General features: G+C 39.4%; 1 protein-coding gene across 1 annotated transcript in view; it reads right to left on the minus strand.

Annotated features, from left to right (window-relative positions):
• Nucleotides 1–19,916, minus strand: part of Col4a1 (Collagen type IV alpha 1) — a 903,940-nt gene that overhangs the window by 249,858 nt on the left and 634,166 nt on the right. The window contains exon 27 of the mRNA XM_090402880.1: nucleotides 7,361–7,531. Coding sequence (XP_090259006.1) covers nucleotides 7,361–7,531 — 171 coding nt within the window. The remainder of the gene's footprint in view (nucleotides 1–7,360; nucleotides 7,532–19,916) is intronic.

The raw sequence follows: 19,916 nt of genomic DNA on the forward strand, positions 1-19,916 counted from the left end.
AACCTTGCCTCCTGTATTTTCGCTCCTAAGTTCGTAACTTTCACTGTTCCCCTGACATAGTCATTTCTCAGATGATCCTTTCTGGTAACACCGCACATCCACCTAAGCATTCTCATCTCTGCTACTTCCATCCTGCTGATATTATTTTTCCTCAGGGCCACAGTTTCTATAGCATATGTCATAGCTGGCCTCACTACTGTCCTATAAATTTTGCCTTTCAGATTGATCGACACCCTCTTATTGCATAACGCTCCAGCCATCTCCCTCCAGTTCCTCCAACCCGCTTGTATCCTGTATCCCACTTCCTTCTCAGATCCGCCATCTTCTTCCACTATTGAACCTAAGTATCTAAAGTCTCTCACCTTCCTGATGACATTTCCTTCCAGCTCCAGATCTGTGTCCTGGCCACCACCCACTGCACAACACATATACTCTGTCTTACTTCTGCTCAGTCTCATACCTCTCTCTTCCAGTATTTTTCTCCATCTTTCCAGTTTAGTTCCCGCTTCTTCTCTTGAATCTACACACAACAAGATGTCATCTGCATACAACATTGTCCAAGGTGCATCTTCTCTCACCTCCTCTGTTGCCACCTCCATCACAATATTAAACAGAAACGGACTTAATGCTGACCCTTGATGCAAGCCAACTGTTACTTGAAAACTTTCTGTCAGTCCCAAACAGGTCCGAACACTTGTCTTCACATTTCTGTACATTTCCCGCACCAACCTGACATATTTCTCTGGCACCTTCTTCTCCCTCAGACACCTCCAGACTTCTTGCCTTGGCACTCTATCGTATGCTTTCTCCAGATCAATAAATACCAGATGTAGCTCCCTTTGTTTCTCTCGATATTTTATCATCATCTGCCGTAACCCAAAGATAGAATCTGTTGTTGATCTACCAGGCATGAAGCCAAATTGTTCCTTTGCAATCTCCACTTCCTTCCTCAATCTACCATCAAGAACCCTTTCTAGGATCTTCGTTGTGTGGGACATCAACTTTATTCCTCTGTAATTTTTACAGTCTTATGCATCCCCTTTACCCTTGTAGATGGGGACAAGAGTACTCTCCTTCCATTCCTCGGGTATATTTTCCTGTTGGCAAACTTTCATGAACAGGTCTCACAGCAGGTCAATTCCCTCTTCCCCCAGTGCCTTCCATGCCTCCACTGGAATTCTGTCGGGGCCCACCGATTTTCCATTCCTCATCCTCTTCATGGCCTCCGTCACTTCCACTCTACTGATGTTCTGCACCATCCCCTCAGAAGGCTGCCCATCTCCTCTGAGAGTCCTTGCATTTTCCTCATTCAAAGGTCCCTCAAAGTATATTTTCCATCTGTTTCTTATGTCCACATCCCTCCATAATACTCTTCCTTCAGCATCTTTGATCTGCCTCAAATGTAAGATGTCCTTTGCTGCATTATTTCTACATTTTGCTAGTTGGTAAATTTTTCTCTGTCCTTCCTTTGTTTCTAATTGATCATACAGATCTTGATATGCCATGGCCTTCGCCTGTGCCACAACTCTCTTGGCTTCTTGCTTTCTCTCTTTGTACACCTCTCTGTCCTCTTCCACTCTTGACTCATCCCACTTCTGCTTTGCCTTCCTCTTAGCTGTCACTGCCACTTGTACATCATTATTCCACCACCATCCCTCCTTCTGCTCTCTAATCTTTCCAGATGTCTCACCAAGCACCTCGATTGCACAGCTCAGGATTACTTTTGAATTGTTTCCACCAATCCTGTACACTTTCCAGTCCATCCGAAATCCTCTCTAACCCTCTCCCTAAAATGATTCCTCACACTCTCCTCTTTTAAGCAAAACCACTTAATTGCATCCCACAGCATCCAGAAGTTCTTATCTTCGATCTTATTTTAAAGTCTGCGCACAGCAGTCAGTGTTGTTGTGCTACTTGATCTGTTGGAATTACTTTACAATTTGTCACAACCTTAAGATGTTTTCTTCTAGTCAAAATGTAGTCAATTTGTGAGCTGTTGTTACCACTCCTAAATGTTATCAAATGTTCTTCCCTCTTGTAGAAAAATGAGTTCACAATTGCCAGATCAAACGCTACTGCAAAGTCCACAACCCTCTCTCCTTCCTGGTTCATCATTCCCACTCCGTGACCACCATGCACCCTTTCACAGTCTCTATTCTGTCTTCCTATGTGTCCGTTCAAGTCTTCTCCGACAATTCTTCTTCTTCTTCTTTCTCTCTGCCTTATCCCATGTTAAACGGGGTCGGCGCACCAATCTTTAACCTTCCTCTTCCAAGTTCTCCAGTCCAGGGCATCCTTCGGACTCCATCCTTTCTCCCTAAGATCCTCTGTCATCTTATCCCTCCACCTGAGCTTGGGCCTGCCTCTTTTCCTCCTTCCCTCCAACTTCATATACTCCACTCGTTTACCAACATACTCCTCACCCTTCCTCTCAACATGTCCAAACCACCTCAGCCTACTTTCTTGTATCTTCTTGCCAATTGGTCCCACCTTAACTGTCCCTCTGATGTAGTCATTCCTTATCCTGTCCTTCTTTGTCACACCACTCATCCATCTCAACATCCGCATCTCCGCTACCTCCATCTTCCTCTCCTGTGCCTTGGTTATAGGCCACGTCTCCGCACCATGGAGCATCGCCGGCCTCACCACCATCTTATAGAGCTTTCCTTTCCTCTTACAACTCATTCTCTTGTCACACAGGATCCCGTTCATCTTCCTCCAATTCATCCAACCGCATGTTATTCGGTGCTGTATTTCCTCATCCAGGTCACCATTCCTCTCGACAACCGACCCAAGGTACTTGAATTTCTTTCCTGAAATTAGCCTTTCACCCTGAAGTCATATGACGATATCCTCGTCGCTCCCCGTTGACATATATTCAGTCTTCACCCGGTTAATTCTCATGCTGCTCTCCTCCAATGCCTTTCTCCACTCTTCCAGGGTATTTTCAAGCTTCTCTTGGGATGATTCGCATAGAACAATGTCATTGGCAAACAGCATGCTCCATGGTGCCTCCTTCTTGACATCCTCCACTAGTACATCCATGACCAGGTCAAAGAGGTAGGGGCTCAGAGCTGATCATTGGTGTAGCCCTACGACAATAGGGAACCCTTCTGTCATGCCGACACTAGACCTGACCTGAGTTTCTGTTCCATCATACATCTCCTTCACCAACCTCACGTACTTCTCCGACACCCCCTTCTTCCTCATACACCTCCATACCTCCTGCCTGGCCACTCTGTCGTATGCCTTTTCCAGATCTATAAACACCATGTGCAGATCCACTTGCATCTCTCTATATTTCTCCATCAATCGCCTTAGCGCAAATATTGCATCCATTGTCTCTCTTCCTGGCATAAATCCAAACTGCTCCTCACCAATTTTTGTTTCCTGCCATAACCTTGCTTCAATTACTCTTTCCCATATTTTTAATGTGTGTGACATTAGCTTGATTCCTCTATAGTTGCCACAGTCTTGAACATCTCCTCTTCCTTTGTAGATTGGGACGAGAATACTTTTCCTCAATTCCTCTGGTATCTTTTCCTGTTGGGCTATTTTACATATCAGATCCCATAACATATCCACGCCCTCACTGCCCAAACTTTTCCATACTTCCCCAGGTATCTGGTCTGCTCCCACAGCCTTTCCATTCTTCATGTTTCTCAGCCAAAACCACTTCCTCTCTACTTATGTCTTGAACCAGTCTCTCATTTATCTCTCCATCCTCGCACCTCTCTCTCTCTTGGATTCTCCTCATTTAGTAGTTTTCGGAAATATTCTTTCCATCTTCCTCTGATTTTGTCCTCATCTTGTAATACTCCTCCGACAATCACCATCTCATTTTCTTCCAATTCCCTCATTTCTTCATCTAACACATTCCAGAACTCATCTTTTTCCTCTGCTGTACAACGAACTTGCAGGGCATATACACATAATACGCCCACCCGCTCTTCTTCAAGACCCAATTTCATTCGCATGAAATTGGGTCTTGGAGATTGATTGATATCATACTGAATCTCAAAATCATTAATACTTCCTACATTAACAACATATTCCAATAATTTGCTCCATGCACTCACAATTCTGCATGTAAAAATCTACTCCTCACACACACCTCTTAACCACACTCTTAAATAGCTTCCAGGGATGATTCCTGTAATTAGCTGTCTTTTGGAACCTTATTTTTTATTTGATCAGAGAGTTGTATATGGTGAGGCAGTTTCAAGGAGGCAGAGGGTTAAAAGTGGGGTACCACAGAGCTCAGTACTGGGACCTATATTGTTTAACCTTTATATCAATGACATTGTCAGTGGATTGCAGAGAGATATTCAGTTGTTTGCAGATGATGTGAAGCTGGGAAGGGTTATTAGTAAGAGTGCAGATATGGTAGCCCTGCAAGAGGATTTGAATAAGCTAGACAGATAGGCAAATGAATGGGAGTTTTGGTTTAATGCAGCAAAATGTAAGGTCTTGAGGTTTGGGACACATTGATGGTATGCTGCATACTCTATTGGAGGAGCTATACTGGAGGAAGTAGGGGAGACAGGAGATCTGGGGTTGATGATTGATAAAAATCTGAAATTCAAGGGGTACACTGCAAAGATGGTGAAGGTAACACAGAAGATTACTGCAATAATGAGAAGGACGCTGACCTGCAGAGATAAAAGAGTTATCCTTCCATTGTATGTATATGTATGTATAAGACAGTGATCAGATCACACTTAGACAGTTTTTCTCAGATTTGGTCCCCAGGATTTGAAGGAGATAAATTAACTGTGGAAAGGGTACAAAGGCAGATAAGAAAGACAGTTTCAGTACTGTACAATGTTAGTTATGAGGATCGGCTGAAGGAATGTGGACTGCAGAGTTTGGTGGATAGAAGAAGGAGAAGTGATATGATCGAAACTTTTAAACTGTTGAGAGATGGTTACAGGGTTGACACTGGGGAGTTCTTTCGCTTAGTTGAATAGCAGGAAGGAGTGAGGACAAGGGGCCATTCCTGGAAGTTACGAAAGGAAACTGTGAGAAAGAGGGTGAAGAGTGGTTTCTTTGCATAGAAGGTGGTTGAGCCATGGAATGCATTGCATGATAGAGTAGTGAGAGCTGAGAACAGTCAATGAGTTTAAGGAGTGGTATGATAGACTTTGTGTTTCCTAACGAGGTCCTCCCGCAATGAGTCTTTTGACTCTTTGGAGGCCTAAATAATAATAATAATAATAATAATATAGGCATAATCTTAGTAAGAACTTGGAGAAAGTAGTGAGAGACCATATACAGCATTGGGCAGATGAGGCTAATGTTATCAGTGACAGTCAACATGGATTTGTGAAGACGTGCTCTTGTTTTAGCAATATGCTAGCCTTTTATGATAAAGTTAAAGAGCTTTAGATGAGGGAAAGGCATATACTGCCATTTTCCTAGACTTAGCAAAGGCATTTGACAGGGTGCCACACGATAAGCTGATATTCAAGTTGCAGCATATGGGTCTGGATATTAGACTGGTCAACTGGATTCAGGATTGGCTGTCCGATAGGTATCAGAGAGTTGTGTATGGTGGAGCAATATCAAAGAGCAGAAGGTTACAAGTGTGGTTCCACAGGGTTCAGTACTGGGACCTATATTGTTTATACCTTTATATCAATGACGTTGTCTGTGGATTGCAAGGGGATATTCAGTTGTTTGCAGATGAAGCGAAGCTGGGAAGGGTTATTAGTAATAGTGCAGATGTGGTAGCCCTGCAAGAGGATTTGAATAAGCTAGATAGATGGACAAATGAATGGGGGTAGCAGTTTAATGCAGCAAAATGTAAGGTCTTGAGGTTTGGGAAACAAACATCGATGGGATGCTGCATACTCTATAGGAGAAGTTAACTGGAGGAAGTAGGAGAGACAAGAGATCTGTGTTTGATGATTGATAGAAACCTGAAATTTACGGAACATATTGCAAAGGTAGTGAAGGTAACTTGCAATAATGAGAAGGACACTGACCTGCAGAGATAAAGTGGTTATCATTCCGTTGTATAAGACGTTGATCAGACCACACTTAGACTACTGTTTCTCAGATCAGGTCCCCAGGATTTGAAGGGGATAGGTTAACTGTGGAATGGGTACAAAGGCAGATAACAAAGATGCTGTCGGGACTGTACAATGTTAGTTATGAGGATCAGCTGAGGGAGTGTGGACTGCAGAGTTTTGTGGATAATAGAAGGAGGGTGATATGATTGAGACTTTGAAACTGTTGAGAGGTGGTTACAGGTTTGACACTGGGGAGTTCTTTCGTTTGGTTGAACAGCGAGAAGGGGTCATGACAAGGGGCCATCCCTGTAAGTTACAAAAGGAAACTGTGAGCAAGAGGGTGAGGAGTGGTTTCTTTGCATGGAGGGTGGTTCAATCACCCTTCTGATGGAGTGGTTGAAACCACCCCATCAGAAGGGTGAGAGTGAGAACGGTCAATGCATTTAAGGAGTGGTATGATAGACTTTTGTATTTCCTAGGAGGGACTTTCCTCAAGACTTGTGTTTTTTAGAAAAGACCTCCCATGATGAGTCTTTTGACTCCATGGAGACCTGAATAATAATAATAAGTCTTTTGGAAGTTAATCCCTGTGCTTATTGTTTGCTGTAAATACATATACTCATGAGCATTATACATAAGAAGATCGTGTGCTGAAGAACTTGTGCTGTATAGGAGAAAAATTTCCACTATTGCAGTGACATAGCTAGAGCTGTTGCCAGCCGGGGCGGTCCATGAGTTTGCCACCCCCCTCAATACACACCAAAAATATTAAAAAAAGTCAAAATGATGTATAGGAAAATAAATTAAAACACTATGTTTATTTTTGAAGTAAAACTTTAATTTCGACATTCTAAAATGTTATTTTTCTTGCTTTTCTCTAACAAAATCGATGACATTGGTGAAGTCTATTTTATAGTAATGTAGGTAATTCTTAATCAAATTTTATTTAGAAAAACTCCTCTCACAACTAGCAACACTTACAGCAATTGTGAGGAAAATTCGCAGTAGTATTACAATATTTGGAACCGAGTTCTGGAGACTGTATTTTAGAATTAACTGCAAAAGTTCAAAGTGCTGCCCGTGGTGGACCTCCCTTCCACCCCCCCCCCCCCCAGCTACATCACTGCACTACTGATATTATTTATATGATCGAAGGATCATCTAAATAATCTTTTCAGAAGAAAACACTATGGAATTCCTCCCATCACAATGTAAGTTTAGCACCCACATCTCCACTTTCGCCAGTAAGCAATATGCAACAAAATAATCTGGCAGAAACAGAAAAATAATAAAGATAAATTCTAATATAATAGTAATAGAACAAACAAATGTCAGCAATATTTTACCTTTTCGTCCTGGTAATCCATCCAATCCATCTCTTCCTGGAGGACCTGGACGTCCTAGAGGTCCATCAAGGCCAGGTGGCCCTGGGAGTCCTGGTAATCCTGAATCTCCCTTTTCTCCAGGTATTCCAGGAAATCCTGGTAAGCCTGCATCTCCTTTTGGTGCAGTTTCACCTGAAATAAAGCAGTAAAGATTTTGCTTGTCTAAAAAAAGTCTTTTAGGTCAACAACCACCAAATCTGAGTTCACTGAAACTTTTGACATTATTTTTTTCTAATAAATAATATCTAAAATTCTATTGAATTCTAATTATAAACCAACTAATTTGGTGAACACTTCATTGATATTATTATGGTTTATACAAAATATACTCTCTTGCAATCTGGTTGGTTGAGGGGATAATTATATTTGCTCTAGAACCTACAGGTTGTTGATTTGAGTCATTGTGGTATAAGATGTTTTGGCAGATGATTTTCAACACTCAGTGTGATACTAACAGCCTCAGAATAGTATAGGTCTGAAATGATATGAAGAGTACAATCTAGTTGATGGTTCTTCTATCCAGATAAGTCAACCACTAAAAGAATTAATGTGCTCTAGATTCACAACCACTCAAGGGTAAGGCTGTCAAAAAAAAAAAAAAAAAAATGACAGTACTGCATTACGTCATGCAGCATGAAGACATAATAATTAAGCATAATAGCATACTATAGAGCTCTGGACTTGGACTGTGCAGTTTGATTTGCACATTAATGACGTCAAGGATGATATGATGGAGAATACTGAGTTGTTTACTGATCATGCTAAAGTGGAAATGGTAACAGTGAATAAAGGTGATGTAAAGATCCTGATCCTAACTATATAAAAATCTATAGAATAGTAAAAAAAAAAAAAAAAAAAAAAAAAAAGAGCAAAGTCTGGTATTACAATAATATAATGATACATAAATCTATGAAGAACAATACTGTAATTTGTGACTGTCAAAGACTACTACAAATTAGATCTCAGAACATTAAGAGATCATATAACAATAATCAGGGCATATGAACCAGAGGGGAAAGAAGAAGACAGTAACAACAACTTTTATAAAGAAATGCAGAAAGTCATATACCAGACTATTTTCTTTCCTCTCTGGTGCATATATCCCAATTATTTTTACTGTGCTATAGAGTTTAATACAGTTATTTGTTATCAGGATCTTTCGATCACCTTTAATTACTGTTACCCTTTCTAGTTTAGAAAGATCAGTAAACAACTCCATATTCTCCTTCATATCATCCTCAATATCATTAATGAACAAATCAAACTACAGCAGTCAAAGTCCAGAGCTCTACAGTATGCTGGCACCTGTTTTCTTGATTCTGCTCCAACATATACTCTCATATCTTTCACTCACTATCTCTTATAATTTGTAATATCTTGCTTAAATACGAGTTTAAATAGTTTAAATATGAGTAGGAAATATGGCGTTGTAACTGACATGGCAGTTAAAGATTGTGGGAATGTTCAGAAAGTGGGTGGAAATGAAAGCAAAAGAAAAAGTTTGATTGAAAATAAAGTGGGAGATAATTCATATGACATTAAAAAAAACAGAGTGAAATTAATGATGAAGTGGGCAATAATGATGTTAAAAAACAAAGTGCAATTAATAGTAAGATGGCAAGTGGGGTTGACATCAAACAAGTGTATGTGACTGGTGATAAAATAGCAAGATTGAATAATAGCGAAAAAACGACACATGATTTAAAAGCTGAGTTGGTGAAGATGAGACAAGAGATGAGGTGGATGCAGAGTGAAATGAATAAAGTTTTAGCAAAAAAGATGAAAATAAATAATGCAAACATAAGTTTCTGTGGTTTAACAGTAATCTGGGAAGTTTTTACTATTGAGACCAAACTATAATATAAATAAAGAGTTTAATAAAAATAAGCAATTCAAACCTGACAAGTTTCAGAAGTCGTAAGACCCCTCTAATGATGTAAGACTTACATCAGGGGTACTGGCACATAAAAGTTTGACACGACAAAAGCCTATTAACAATTAATTACACATATTAGATGTTTTGATAACTTCACAACTGTGTAACAGTTGTGAAGTTACGTATCTTCACAGGGTTACACATGAAACAGTTGTGAAGTTACATATCTTCACATAGTCACTGGGTTTACATATGTAGTTCTGAAGTTATCAAAACATCTAATACGTGTAATTAATTATTAATAGGCTTTTGTTGTGTAAAACGTTTATGTAACAGTACCCTTGATGATGCAAGTCTTATGACTTATGAAACTTGTCGGATTTTAATTGCTTATTGCACAGAGGGTGGGGTAGTATGGACTAGTATGGTAAGGAAGGCAAAACTGGAATATTAGAAGAGATTGCCCCTAAGATCCAAAGAAAATCCTAGGGAATTTTTTAGCTATGTGGCCAGTAGGAATAGAAATGATTGTGGAAGAATAACATTGTGGGATAAAAATGGAAATTAAAATGTGAGATAAAAATGGTAGAGTGACTGATGCAGAGGACATAGTGGAATTGTTTAATGAACACTTTATTGGTGTATTTCATCCTGGAGGAGTAAATTTTAATACTAGAGGGATAGGGCAGGTTCGAGGTCTAGAGGTGCAGGAGGAGAGCATGTCAGTAAAGCTGTGGGACTGAATGGTATTTCACCACGAGTTTTGAGAGAATGTGCTAAGGAACTGACAGCTCCTTTGACCTGGCTTTTCAATGAAAGTCTGGCTACAGAAAAGGTGCCCAGGGAATGGAAGGAAGGTAAGATAGTGTCATTGCATAATGGCAGTAGCAGACTGGAAGTATCTAATTATAGGCCAGATTGGGTGTCATCAGTAGTTGTTAAGATCTTGGAGAAATTAGTTAGGGACCGTATACAACATTGGGCAGATGATGGCAATATTATCTGTGAGAGTCAACATGGATTTGTGAAGGGTGCTCTTGTTTTAGTAATATGCTAGCCTTTTATAATAAAGTTACAAGAGCAGTAGATGAAGGAAAGGCATATACTGCCATTTTCTTGGATTTAGTGAAGGCATTTGACAGGGTGCCACATGATAAGCTGATATTTAAGTTGCAGCAGATGGGGTTGGATGTCAGGTTGGTTAACTGGATTCAAGATTGGCTGCCTGATAGGTATCAGAGAGTGTTGTGTATGGTGGGACAGTTTCAAGGAGGCAGAGGATTACAGGTGGGATCCCACAACACTCTGTACTGGGACCTATATTGTTTAACCTTTATATCAATGACATTGTCAGTGGATTGCAGGGGGATATTCAGTTGTTTACGGATGATGTGAAGCATGGAAGGGTAATTAGTAATAGTGCAGATGTGGTAGCCCTGCAAGAGGATTTGAATAAGCTAGATAGATGGGCAAATGAATGGGGGTTCAGGATATTCAGTTGTTTACGGATAATGTGAAGCAGGGAAGGGTTATTAGTAATAGTGCAGATGTGGTAGCCCTGCAAGAGGATTTGAATAAGCTAGATAGATAGGCAAATGAATGGGGGTTCAGTTTAATGCAGCAAAATGTAAGGTCCTGAGGTTTGGGACACATCGATGGGATGGTGCATTCTCTATGGGAGGAGTTAAACTGGAGGAAGTAGGGCAGACAAGAGATCTGGGTTTGATGATTGATAGAAACCTGAAATTTAAGGGACATATTACAAAGGTGGTGAAGGTAACACAGAGGATTGCTGCAATAATGAGAAGGACGCTGACCTGCAGAGATAAAAGAGTTATCCTTCCGTTGTATAAGACCCTGATCAGACCACACTTAGACTATTGTTCTCAGATTTGGTCCCCAGGATTTGAAGGGGATAAATTAACTGTGGAAAGGGTACAAAGACAATTTCAGGACTGTACATGTTAATACAGTCCTGAAACTGTACTTCGGTTGAGGGAATGTGGACTGCAGAGTTTGGTGGACAGAAGAAGGAGAGGTGATATGATTGAGACTTTTAAACTGTTGAGAGGTGGTTATAAGGTTGACGCTGGGGAGTTCTTTCGCTTGGTCGAACAGAGAGCAGGAAGGAGTGATGACAAGGGGCCATCCCTGGAAGTTACGAAAGGAAACTGTGAGCAAGAGGGTGAGGAGTGGTTTCTTTCCATGGAGGTTGGTTGAACAGTGGAATGCATTGCCTGATAGAGTGGTGAGAGTGAGAATGGCCAATGAGTTTAAGGAGTGGTATGATAAACTTTGTGTTTCCTAGGAAGAACTTTCCACGATGAGTCATTTGACTCCTTGGAGGCCTAAAAAATAATAAATAAGTTAGACATAGTTACATGAAGATGACATCCTGACAGGAATAGAATGGGAGGGTATGATGTATTTCATGAAGATAGAAAGGGGAAAAAAGGGAGGTGGAATGCTACTGATGATAGAAAAAGAGTAATGTTCATACAAGGTAGAGATGCAAGAGGGAAATAGTGATAATGCATAAAGGTGGATCAAGTGTTGGAAAGACTGGTTTGAGGTAGCATAATGTGAGATAGAGATGAATAGAATGAAATACTTAGTCAAATTTTGTTATAGACCTGGTAATATGGATGGTAGCAACTATTAAATGTATAATCAAATTAGCCAAGGAAATAAGAAAAGGGTGATAATTATGCATAATTTTAATTATAGCAATATAGACTGAGATGATGAGATAGCAACTGGAAGTAAAGTAAATGAGTTTCTCGAGATTTTGAGGGACAACTACTTCAGGCAGTATGTAACAGAGGGCACATGAGGATTGTGGGTCTTTGATTTAATCATCTCATCAGAGGATGTTGTTATAAATAAGTCAAGTCTCCCTCCATTTAGTGAGAGTGACCATGAATTAATTATCTGGATGGTTGCTTGCTATGTGAGTGTTTCTGTGAGGAAAGGATACATGTGGAACTACAATGCTGGTGATTATGAGAGGATCAGGAGAAAGCTTGCAGTTGTAGTATAGAAAGAGGAGTTAGGAGAAAAGGAGATCAATGTTGCTTGGGTGATATTCAAGAACTACTTAGTAGAAGCAATGCCTAAATGTATTCTAAAGGTCAGAGATTAAATAAGGTAGGTGTGAAATGGATGAATGAAGAGATGAAGCATATAATAGAGAGAAAGAAGGCATTATAGAGGCAACATAAAAAGAGTGATAATAATCAAATTCCAAATTGATTATTATCACTCTTTTTATGTTGCCTCTTGATTATAAATAGGGTTACTCGGTTGGTAAGGATATCAAAAGTTTAGTATGAGCAGCAGTTAGCTAATGAGAAAAAAAAAAAAATCCTAGGGAGTTTTTTTCGATATGTAGCCAGCAAAAATAAGAAAGGTTATCACAGGTTGGCATCATTGGAGAAAATTGTATAAGAGCAACTGGTGCACTGGAGGATATATTTGAGACATGCAATGAACCGTTCATAAAAGTCATGCATCCTTATGAATGTGACAACATCGATAGCTTGAGAGCAATTGATGAGGGAGAGGAGAGACTGACTGTGAGAGAGGATGAGAAATATGGAATTCAGCAAACTATATATTAATAAGGTTGTGGTACTTGATGATGTGTCACTGAATATTTTGAAGTAATGTGCCAGGCAGTTGATATCTGTTTTAATATATTTGTTTAATATGGGTCTTACACTGGGTCAAGTTCAAAAGGACTGGAAGACAAGATTTTACCACTTCATAAAGGAGGTGACAGAATTTAATCATCAAATTATAGACTAATCTGTGTGTAAGGTGTTGTGAATAAAGTGTTGGAAAGACTGGTGAGATGGATATACAATTATACATTTAGACTTTGCAAAGGCTTTTGATAAATTATTACATGATAAGTTAATAGTCAAACTAGAGCAATGGGGGGTTGAATATTAGAATAGCGCATTAGATTGGAGATTAGGTGTATGATAGGTATGGTATCAACAAGTTGTGTATGGAGTAGCAATATCCCAGAACAGGAAAGTCACTAGTGGTGGGCCTCATGGGTCTGTTTAAGGATAATTGCTTTTTAACATGTATGTTAACAATATCGGAAAAGATTTACAGTTTAGTGGATAGAAGGAAGAGGTGATGATATGATATACATACAAGTTAGTAAGAGATTGTTATAGGATTAACGTTGAAGAGGTCTTTTATAAAATGGTGGGAGATCAGGGAATAACAAGAGGTCATCCATGAAAGGTGTATTGGGGGGGGTTGAACTAGGGAGTGAGAAGCAGGTTTTTTTGCATGGAGACTTGTGAATGATTGGAATGCACTGCCTGAGAGCATGGTGTCTGCAGAAATTTTGAGTATGTTTAAGGCATGGTATGATGAGCTGTGTGTATGACAAAAGAGAACTCCTAGATGAGTATGTGACTCCATGGGGTCTTAAGATAATAATAAGAATAATATGAGAATAATGCATTTGGTATTTGAACATAAATAAATAAACATCCTCTGGGCTGACATATCTAGTCAGCCCAGAGGATGGAAATCAGTTATTGACTTTATGCTAGATCTAATATCCACTTTGTTTATGTAATTTTGCACTGCCGAACTGAAGCTTTTTTGGCTGTTTATTTTATTAATTACTTTCACACACTGACCAAGAGTTCACTTACAAAAAATACATTTCTATGACATTTCAAGTTCCTTAGTATAATGAGAGTTGCCTGGTCTCTGAAGTGAACCGACCAGTTTGAAACAGCTCTCAGGCTAGTAAAACCCTAGCAAAAAATGGACTAATAAAAGGCAAATATATAGACCCTTGGGCAGCATCTATGTCTTTTAAGTAGTCCACACTCACGCAACTTGTGAATGTGTGTGTGTGGGGGGGGGGGATGTATTCCCACAAACTCTCTCATGAAACTTTCATAGTTTCTACATTCAGCTTTGAAATAATGCCGGATCTAATATTGAAGGGGCGCTAGTGGGTCAAGCGCTACGAACGTGTTTTGAAGAGCTCCTGATTCAGATAAGTTTTACTAGGAATAATTAAGTATATATGCGTAATTGTTTAAGTAAGAGCGGCTGTAAACGTTGTACGCTACTGATATTATTAGTGTGGGGTTTTTTTTCTTGCTTAAACTAAATATGAAAACGTTAATATTAGGTCTAGTAACCTGCAGAGAAAAAAAAAAAAAAAAAAATGGCGACGGCATTGTCATTCCATGATTTTAATTTGGATTTCAGTCGGTTCGTTAAGTGTGAGGTCTGTTATATGTATTCCTTCGACTACATAAATGATTTGTGGATGTTTAGTGCGGATGGAAGAAGGGTGTGTGCGAAATGTGACCTGAACAAGGAATTGATGAATGCGAATATGAAGTTGATGACAGAAAGTACTAGTACCGATTGTGTCGCGAGTGCACGTTTGAAAGAGAAGGATGGCGGGAAAGACAGGCGAAAAAATGTTAAAAAATCAGGAAAAAAGAAAAAGAGTGATTTGACAACCGTAACGGATGTTAAAAGGGACGAAAGTGAGGCGGAAAGAAACGAAATTGAGAGAACGAATGAAAGTAGAAATGCCGTGGTGCAGAAATCGCAAGTAAAAAAAATCGAAAGAATGAATGATAGCGAAAAAAGAATGACTGATGGCGAAAGTTGGACGCATGTTGGAATGAAAGTACTAAACCAAAGAAAGATGAATGACAGTAAAAGTGAAAAGAATGATAGCGAAAGTTGGACGCATGTTAGTCCGAAAGTACGGAAACAAAGAAAGATATGTGAGAGTGAAAGTGAGAAGAATGACAGTGAAAGTTGGACGTATGTTGGACCGAAAGTACGGAAACAAAGAAGGATGAATGAGAGGGAAAGTGAGAAGAGGGGGTCGAGAGTTAGAAAGTTAGAAAGATTTAATGATAGAGTGAATGTGTCACGAGGTTCAGAAGGTGAATTGGATTGGATGAAGCAAGAAATGAAATGGATGCGGAATGAAATTAAGAGAATTCAGGTCAAAACTATTAAAATAAATCATGATGGCATGAAAGAGATAACAAAAGATGAGCGAGTGGCGTTGTATGGCGACTCCATTATTAAAGGTGTGATAGAGGATAAAATGCACAAGGTATGTTTTCCAGGCGGTAAAATGAGTAGAGTGATTGAGGCATTGAATATGAGGCGGGAACGAGCAAAAGAGTTAATTGTATTAATTGGTACGAATGATTTGAGAGAGAACAAAGAGCATGTCAAAATGAATGTCAGGAGACTGCTTGGAAAGATAAAGGAGAATAGTGTGACAGGAAGGGTGGTCAGTGTGTTGCCTAGGTATGATTGTGGTGAAATGAGGCGGAGAGCAAGGATTATGACTGATATTCTGGCTGAAATGTGTGAGGAGATGGGAGTACAGTTTGTTAATGTGTGGAATGAGTTTGAGGGACGAAGTGAGCTGTATGGGAGTGATGGACTGCATTTGAGTGGTTATGGTGTGAGTCGCTTGGAGAGACTGCTGCTGGAAGGTAGAGAAGTGAATAGAGAGAATGAATCAGATCGAGAGGGGAGTGATGTGGAAGAGCAGGAGAGTAAGACAGGAGAGATTGAAGGAGTGGAAATAAATGTAAAAGTGAGTGGTATAAGTATAGAAAATGAGAGAATGGGTGTGCAAGAGGAGCAGGGAAACGGCAAGGCTCAGGGTGGACAGGGATACACAGCGTGAGAACGGTGGATGCTCCAAGAGGAGGTGAGAGAATGTGTAGGCAGGAAAGTAATGGGATGATCAGGGATCAAAAGGAAACAGATGGAATTGCAAAGGGTTCTAAAATGAAGAAGCAGAAAGGGAAATGGCCGCAGTCCAGCATGGAGAGATTACATCGAGTGAGTGGTATCAGTGGAACTAGCTGTAGATCCAGAAATGAGTTGTTGTGTTTGTATACCAATGCTAATAGTATAAGAAACAAGGCGGATGAAATGGTTGCACTAATTGCGTCTGTGCACCCAGAGATTGTCGGAATAAGTGAGACATGGTTAGATGAGGATGACATCCTGACAGGAATAGAGATGGAAAGGTATGATGTGTTTCGTGAGGATAGAAGGGGTAAAAAGGGAGGGGGAGTGCTATTGATGATAGACAAAGAGTTATGTCCATACAAGGTAGAGATGCAAGAGGGAAATGGGGCCAGTGGTTTTGAGGCAGTATGGTGTGAGATAGAGGTGAATAGAATCAAATACTTGGTGGGATGTTGTTATAGACCTGGTAATGTGGATGGTGGTGATAGTGAAATGTATAGTCAAATAAGCCAAGCAAATAAGAAAAGGGTGATCATTATGGGTGATTTTAATTATGGCAATATAGACTGGAATGAAGAGATAGCAACTGGAAGTAAAGAAAATGAGTTTCTTGAGTTTTTGAGGGATAACTACCTCAGACAGTATGTAACAGAGGGCACAAGAGGATTAAGGGTCTTGGATTTGGTCATCTCATCGGAGGATGTAATTATCAATGAGGTATCAAATCATCCACCAATTGGTGAAAGTGACCATGAGGTGATTACTTGAGTGGTTGCCAGCAGTGAAGGGACCCCTGTGAAAAAAGGGTATATGTGGAACTACAAGGGGGGTGATTATGAAGAGCTCAGGAGACAGCTTGCAGGTGTTGCATGGAATGAGGAGTTAGCTGGAAAAGAGATCAATGCGCTTGGGGGATTTTCAAAAAATATTTAGTGGATGCAATGTCTAAATGTATACCACGGGTGAGAAGGTTAAATAAGTTAGGTGTGAGATGGATGAATAAAGAGATTAAGCATGCAATACAGAGAAAAAGGGCATTGTGGAGGCAGCATAAGAGAAGTGGAAGTAACCAATTTCATGAGTTCTACAAAGACCAGGCAAGGAGAGTGACTTGGTTGGTGAGAGTAGCTAAAGAGAGGTATGAACAGCAGTTAGCTAATGAAGCTAAAAAGAATCCTAGGGAGTTCTTTCGATATGTAGCCAGCAAAAGAAAGAATGATTATGGAAGGATGAACATTGATTGGAGGAAATGGTATAAAGACAGCTGTTGCAGAATGTGTGGTGGAGATACTTAATGAGCAGTTCATAAAGATCTTTCAATCTTGTGAATGTGACTTCATAGAGAGATTAAGAGCAGTTGATGATGGGGAGGAGAGACTGACTGTAAGTGAGCAAGGGGTGTTTGGGGAGTTGAGTAAACTACATGTAAATAAGGCTGTGGGACTTGATAATATATCATCGCGTATTCTGAAGGAATGTGCCAGAGAGTTGACACCTGCCTTGACATATTTTTTTAATACGAGTCTTGCACTTGGTCAAGTCCCTAAAAAGTGGAAGGAGGGCAAGATTGTGCCACTTCATAAAGGAGGTGATCGAACTCAAGCATCAAACTATAGGCCTATCTGTGTGTCAGGTGTTGTGGTTAAGTTGTTGGAGAAGCTTGTGAGAACTAGGATCCAGAGTTGGGTTGACAACAATGGTATAATCTTTGATGGACAGCATGGATTTGCTAAAGGGAGGTCGTGTTTTAGTAATCTACTTACTTATTACAATAAAGTGACTGCTTCCTTGGACAGAGGAGAAGGATACACAGTAATATACTTGGATTTCGCAAAAGCTTTTGATAGAGTACCTCATGATAAGTTGACAGTCAAACTAGAGCAGATGGGGTTGGATATTAGATTAGTGCATTGGATTGGAGACTGGCTATCTGATAGGTATCAACAAGTTGTGTATGGGGGTGCAATATCCAGGAAAAGGAAAGTCACTAGTGGAGTGCCTCAGGGATCTGTTTTAGGGCCATTACTATTTAACTTGTATATTAATGATATTGGCGAAGATTTGGATGGAGATATTCAGTTGTTTGCAGATGATGCAAAGTTGGGACGAACCATAAAGAGTAGTGAAGATGTTGTGGCCTTGCAAGAAGACTTGAATCAATTGAGTGATTGGGCAAGCAAATGGGGATGCGAGTTCAATGTTGCAAAATGCAAGGTTTTAAAATTTGGAAAACAAAGATGGGATGCAGAATTTATGCTTGGTGAGAATATATTGTTGGAAGTAGAGGAAATAAGAGATCTGGGAGTGATAGTGGATAAGGATCTAAAATTTAGGGGACACATCGCCAAAATTGTGAAGACAACACAAAGACTTCTGGGAATGATGAGGAGGACACTGACGTGTAGAAGTAGGGAGATTCTTGTTCCATTGTATAAGGCTTTGATTAGGCCACACATGGACTACTGTGCCCAGATTTGGTCACTTGGTTTTCAGAAGGATGAAGAGATGTTGGAAAAGGTCCAAAGGCGACTGACTAAGGTAGTTTCTGACCTCTGGAATGTCGAGTATGAAGAAAGATTGAAAAGATGTAATTTGCAGAGTCTAGTGGAGAGAAGAAAGAAGGGAGATATGATAGAGACCTACAAGTTGGTAAGGGGTTGTTATAGGATCAATGGTGGAGAAGTTCTACAGAGAATAGTGGGAGATCAGGGGAGAACCAGAGGTCATACCTGGAAACTGTATAAAGAGGGTGCGAGTAGGGGAGTGAGAGGCAGGTTTTTTTCGTGCAGAGTTGTGAATGATTGGAATGCCTTGCCTGAGAGTGTGGTGTCTGCAAGGAGTTTGAATGTGTTTAAGACCCGGTATGATGAGATGTGTGTGAGATAAAAGGACCTCCTAGATGAGTCTTTGACTCCATGAGGTCTTGTTTAATAATAATAATAATATCAACTTGACTTATGTAATTTTGCATAGCCAAACTGACACCTTTTGGGTCTTTATTTTAGTAGTTATTGATCTGATCAACAACTACTGATCAATGCATCACGATCCCTACACTAGACAACAGTATCAAAAATGATCCGATTTTAAAACAGAAACCACACCTGATTCAAATGACTCAAAAGAGGAATGGGAAAATCTGAAACAAATCTTGACAAAAGTAGCACTGGAATAGAAAAAGAAGACTACAAAATTGGAACAAAGACATAAGAAATGGCTAAATTCAAAGACAATAGGAACAGTGCAATTGCAAAACAAGAAGTAAGGAAAAAAAACAAAGGGAGAGATGAACAATTTTGTAACAGAATTGTAAAAGAATATATATAGCCAATTTATTAGCAATAAAAAACATGAACAAAAAAATAAAAGGTTCAAAAATGCAAACAATAGATTTAGAAAAATGGGTAACTTATTTTCAAAATCTCTGGACTGATGATAATAAAGTAAAATTTTATAAAACAAATAATGATCTAATAAAATATTACATGTCAGAACTTATAAATTCCAATAAATAAGATGAAAAAGAAAAATAGAAATACTAGGAAAGACAATATAGTGTTGATATATGCTGATTTTCCATAAAGTTATATGGAAAATCAGCATAGCAAATAGACTCTTTATGAACACAGTTCGTATTTTCAGTCAGGACATCAAAATGGAATTTGGTTTAGATAAATGCACAATTTTATCTATAAAACAAGGAAAAATTAATGATAGTAGCAATTTTAACTTTGATCAAGAGAAATATATAAAAGCAATTTCAACTAACGAACACTATAAATATCTAGGAATATTAGAAACCAGTGATATTCTCCATTCGAAAGTTAAACAACAAGCAGCAGCAGCAGAATATAC

Source organism: Typopeltis vanoorti, chromosome 13 (assembly GCF_054136105.1).
Source record: "Typopeltis vanoorti isolate ZY-2024b chromosome 13, IOZ_Tvanoo_1.0, whole genome shotgun sequence".
Taxonomy (NCBI): domain Eukaryota; kingdom Metazoa; phylum Arthropoda; class Arachnida; order Uropygi; family Thelyphonidae; genus Typopeltis; species Typopeltis vanoorti.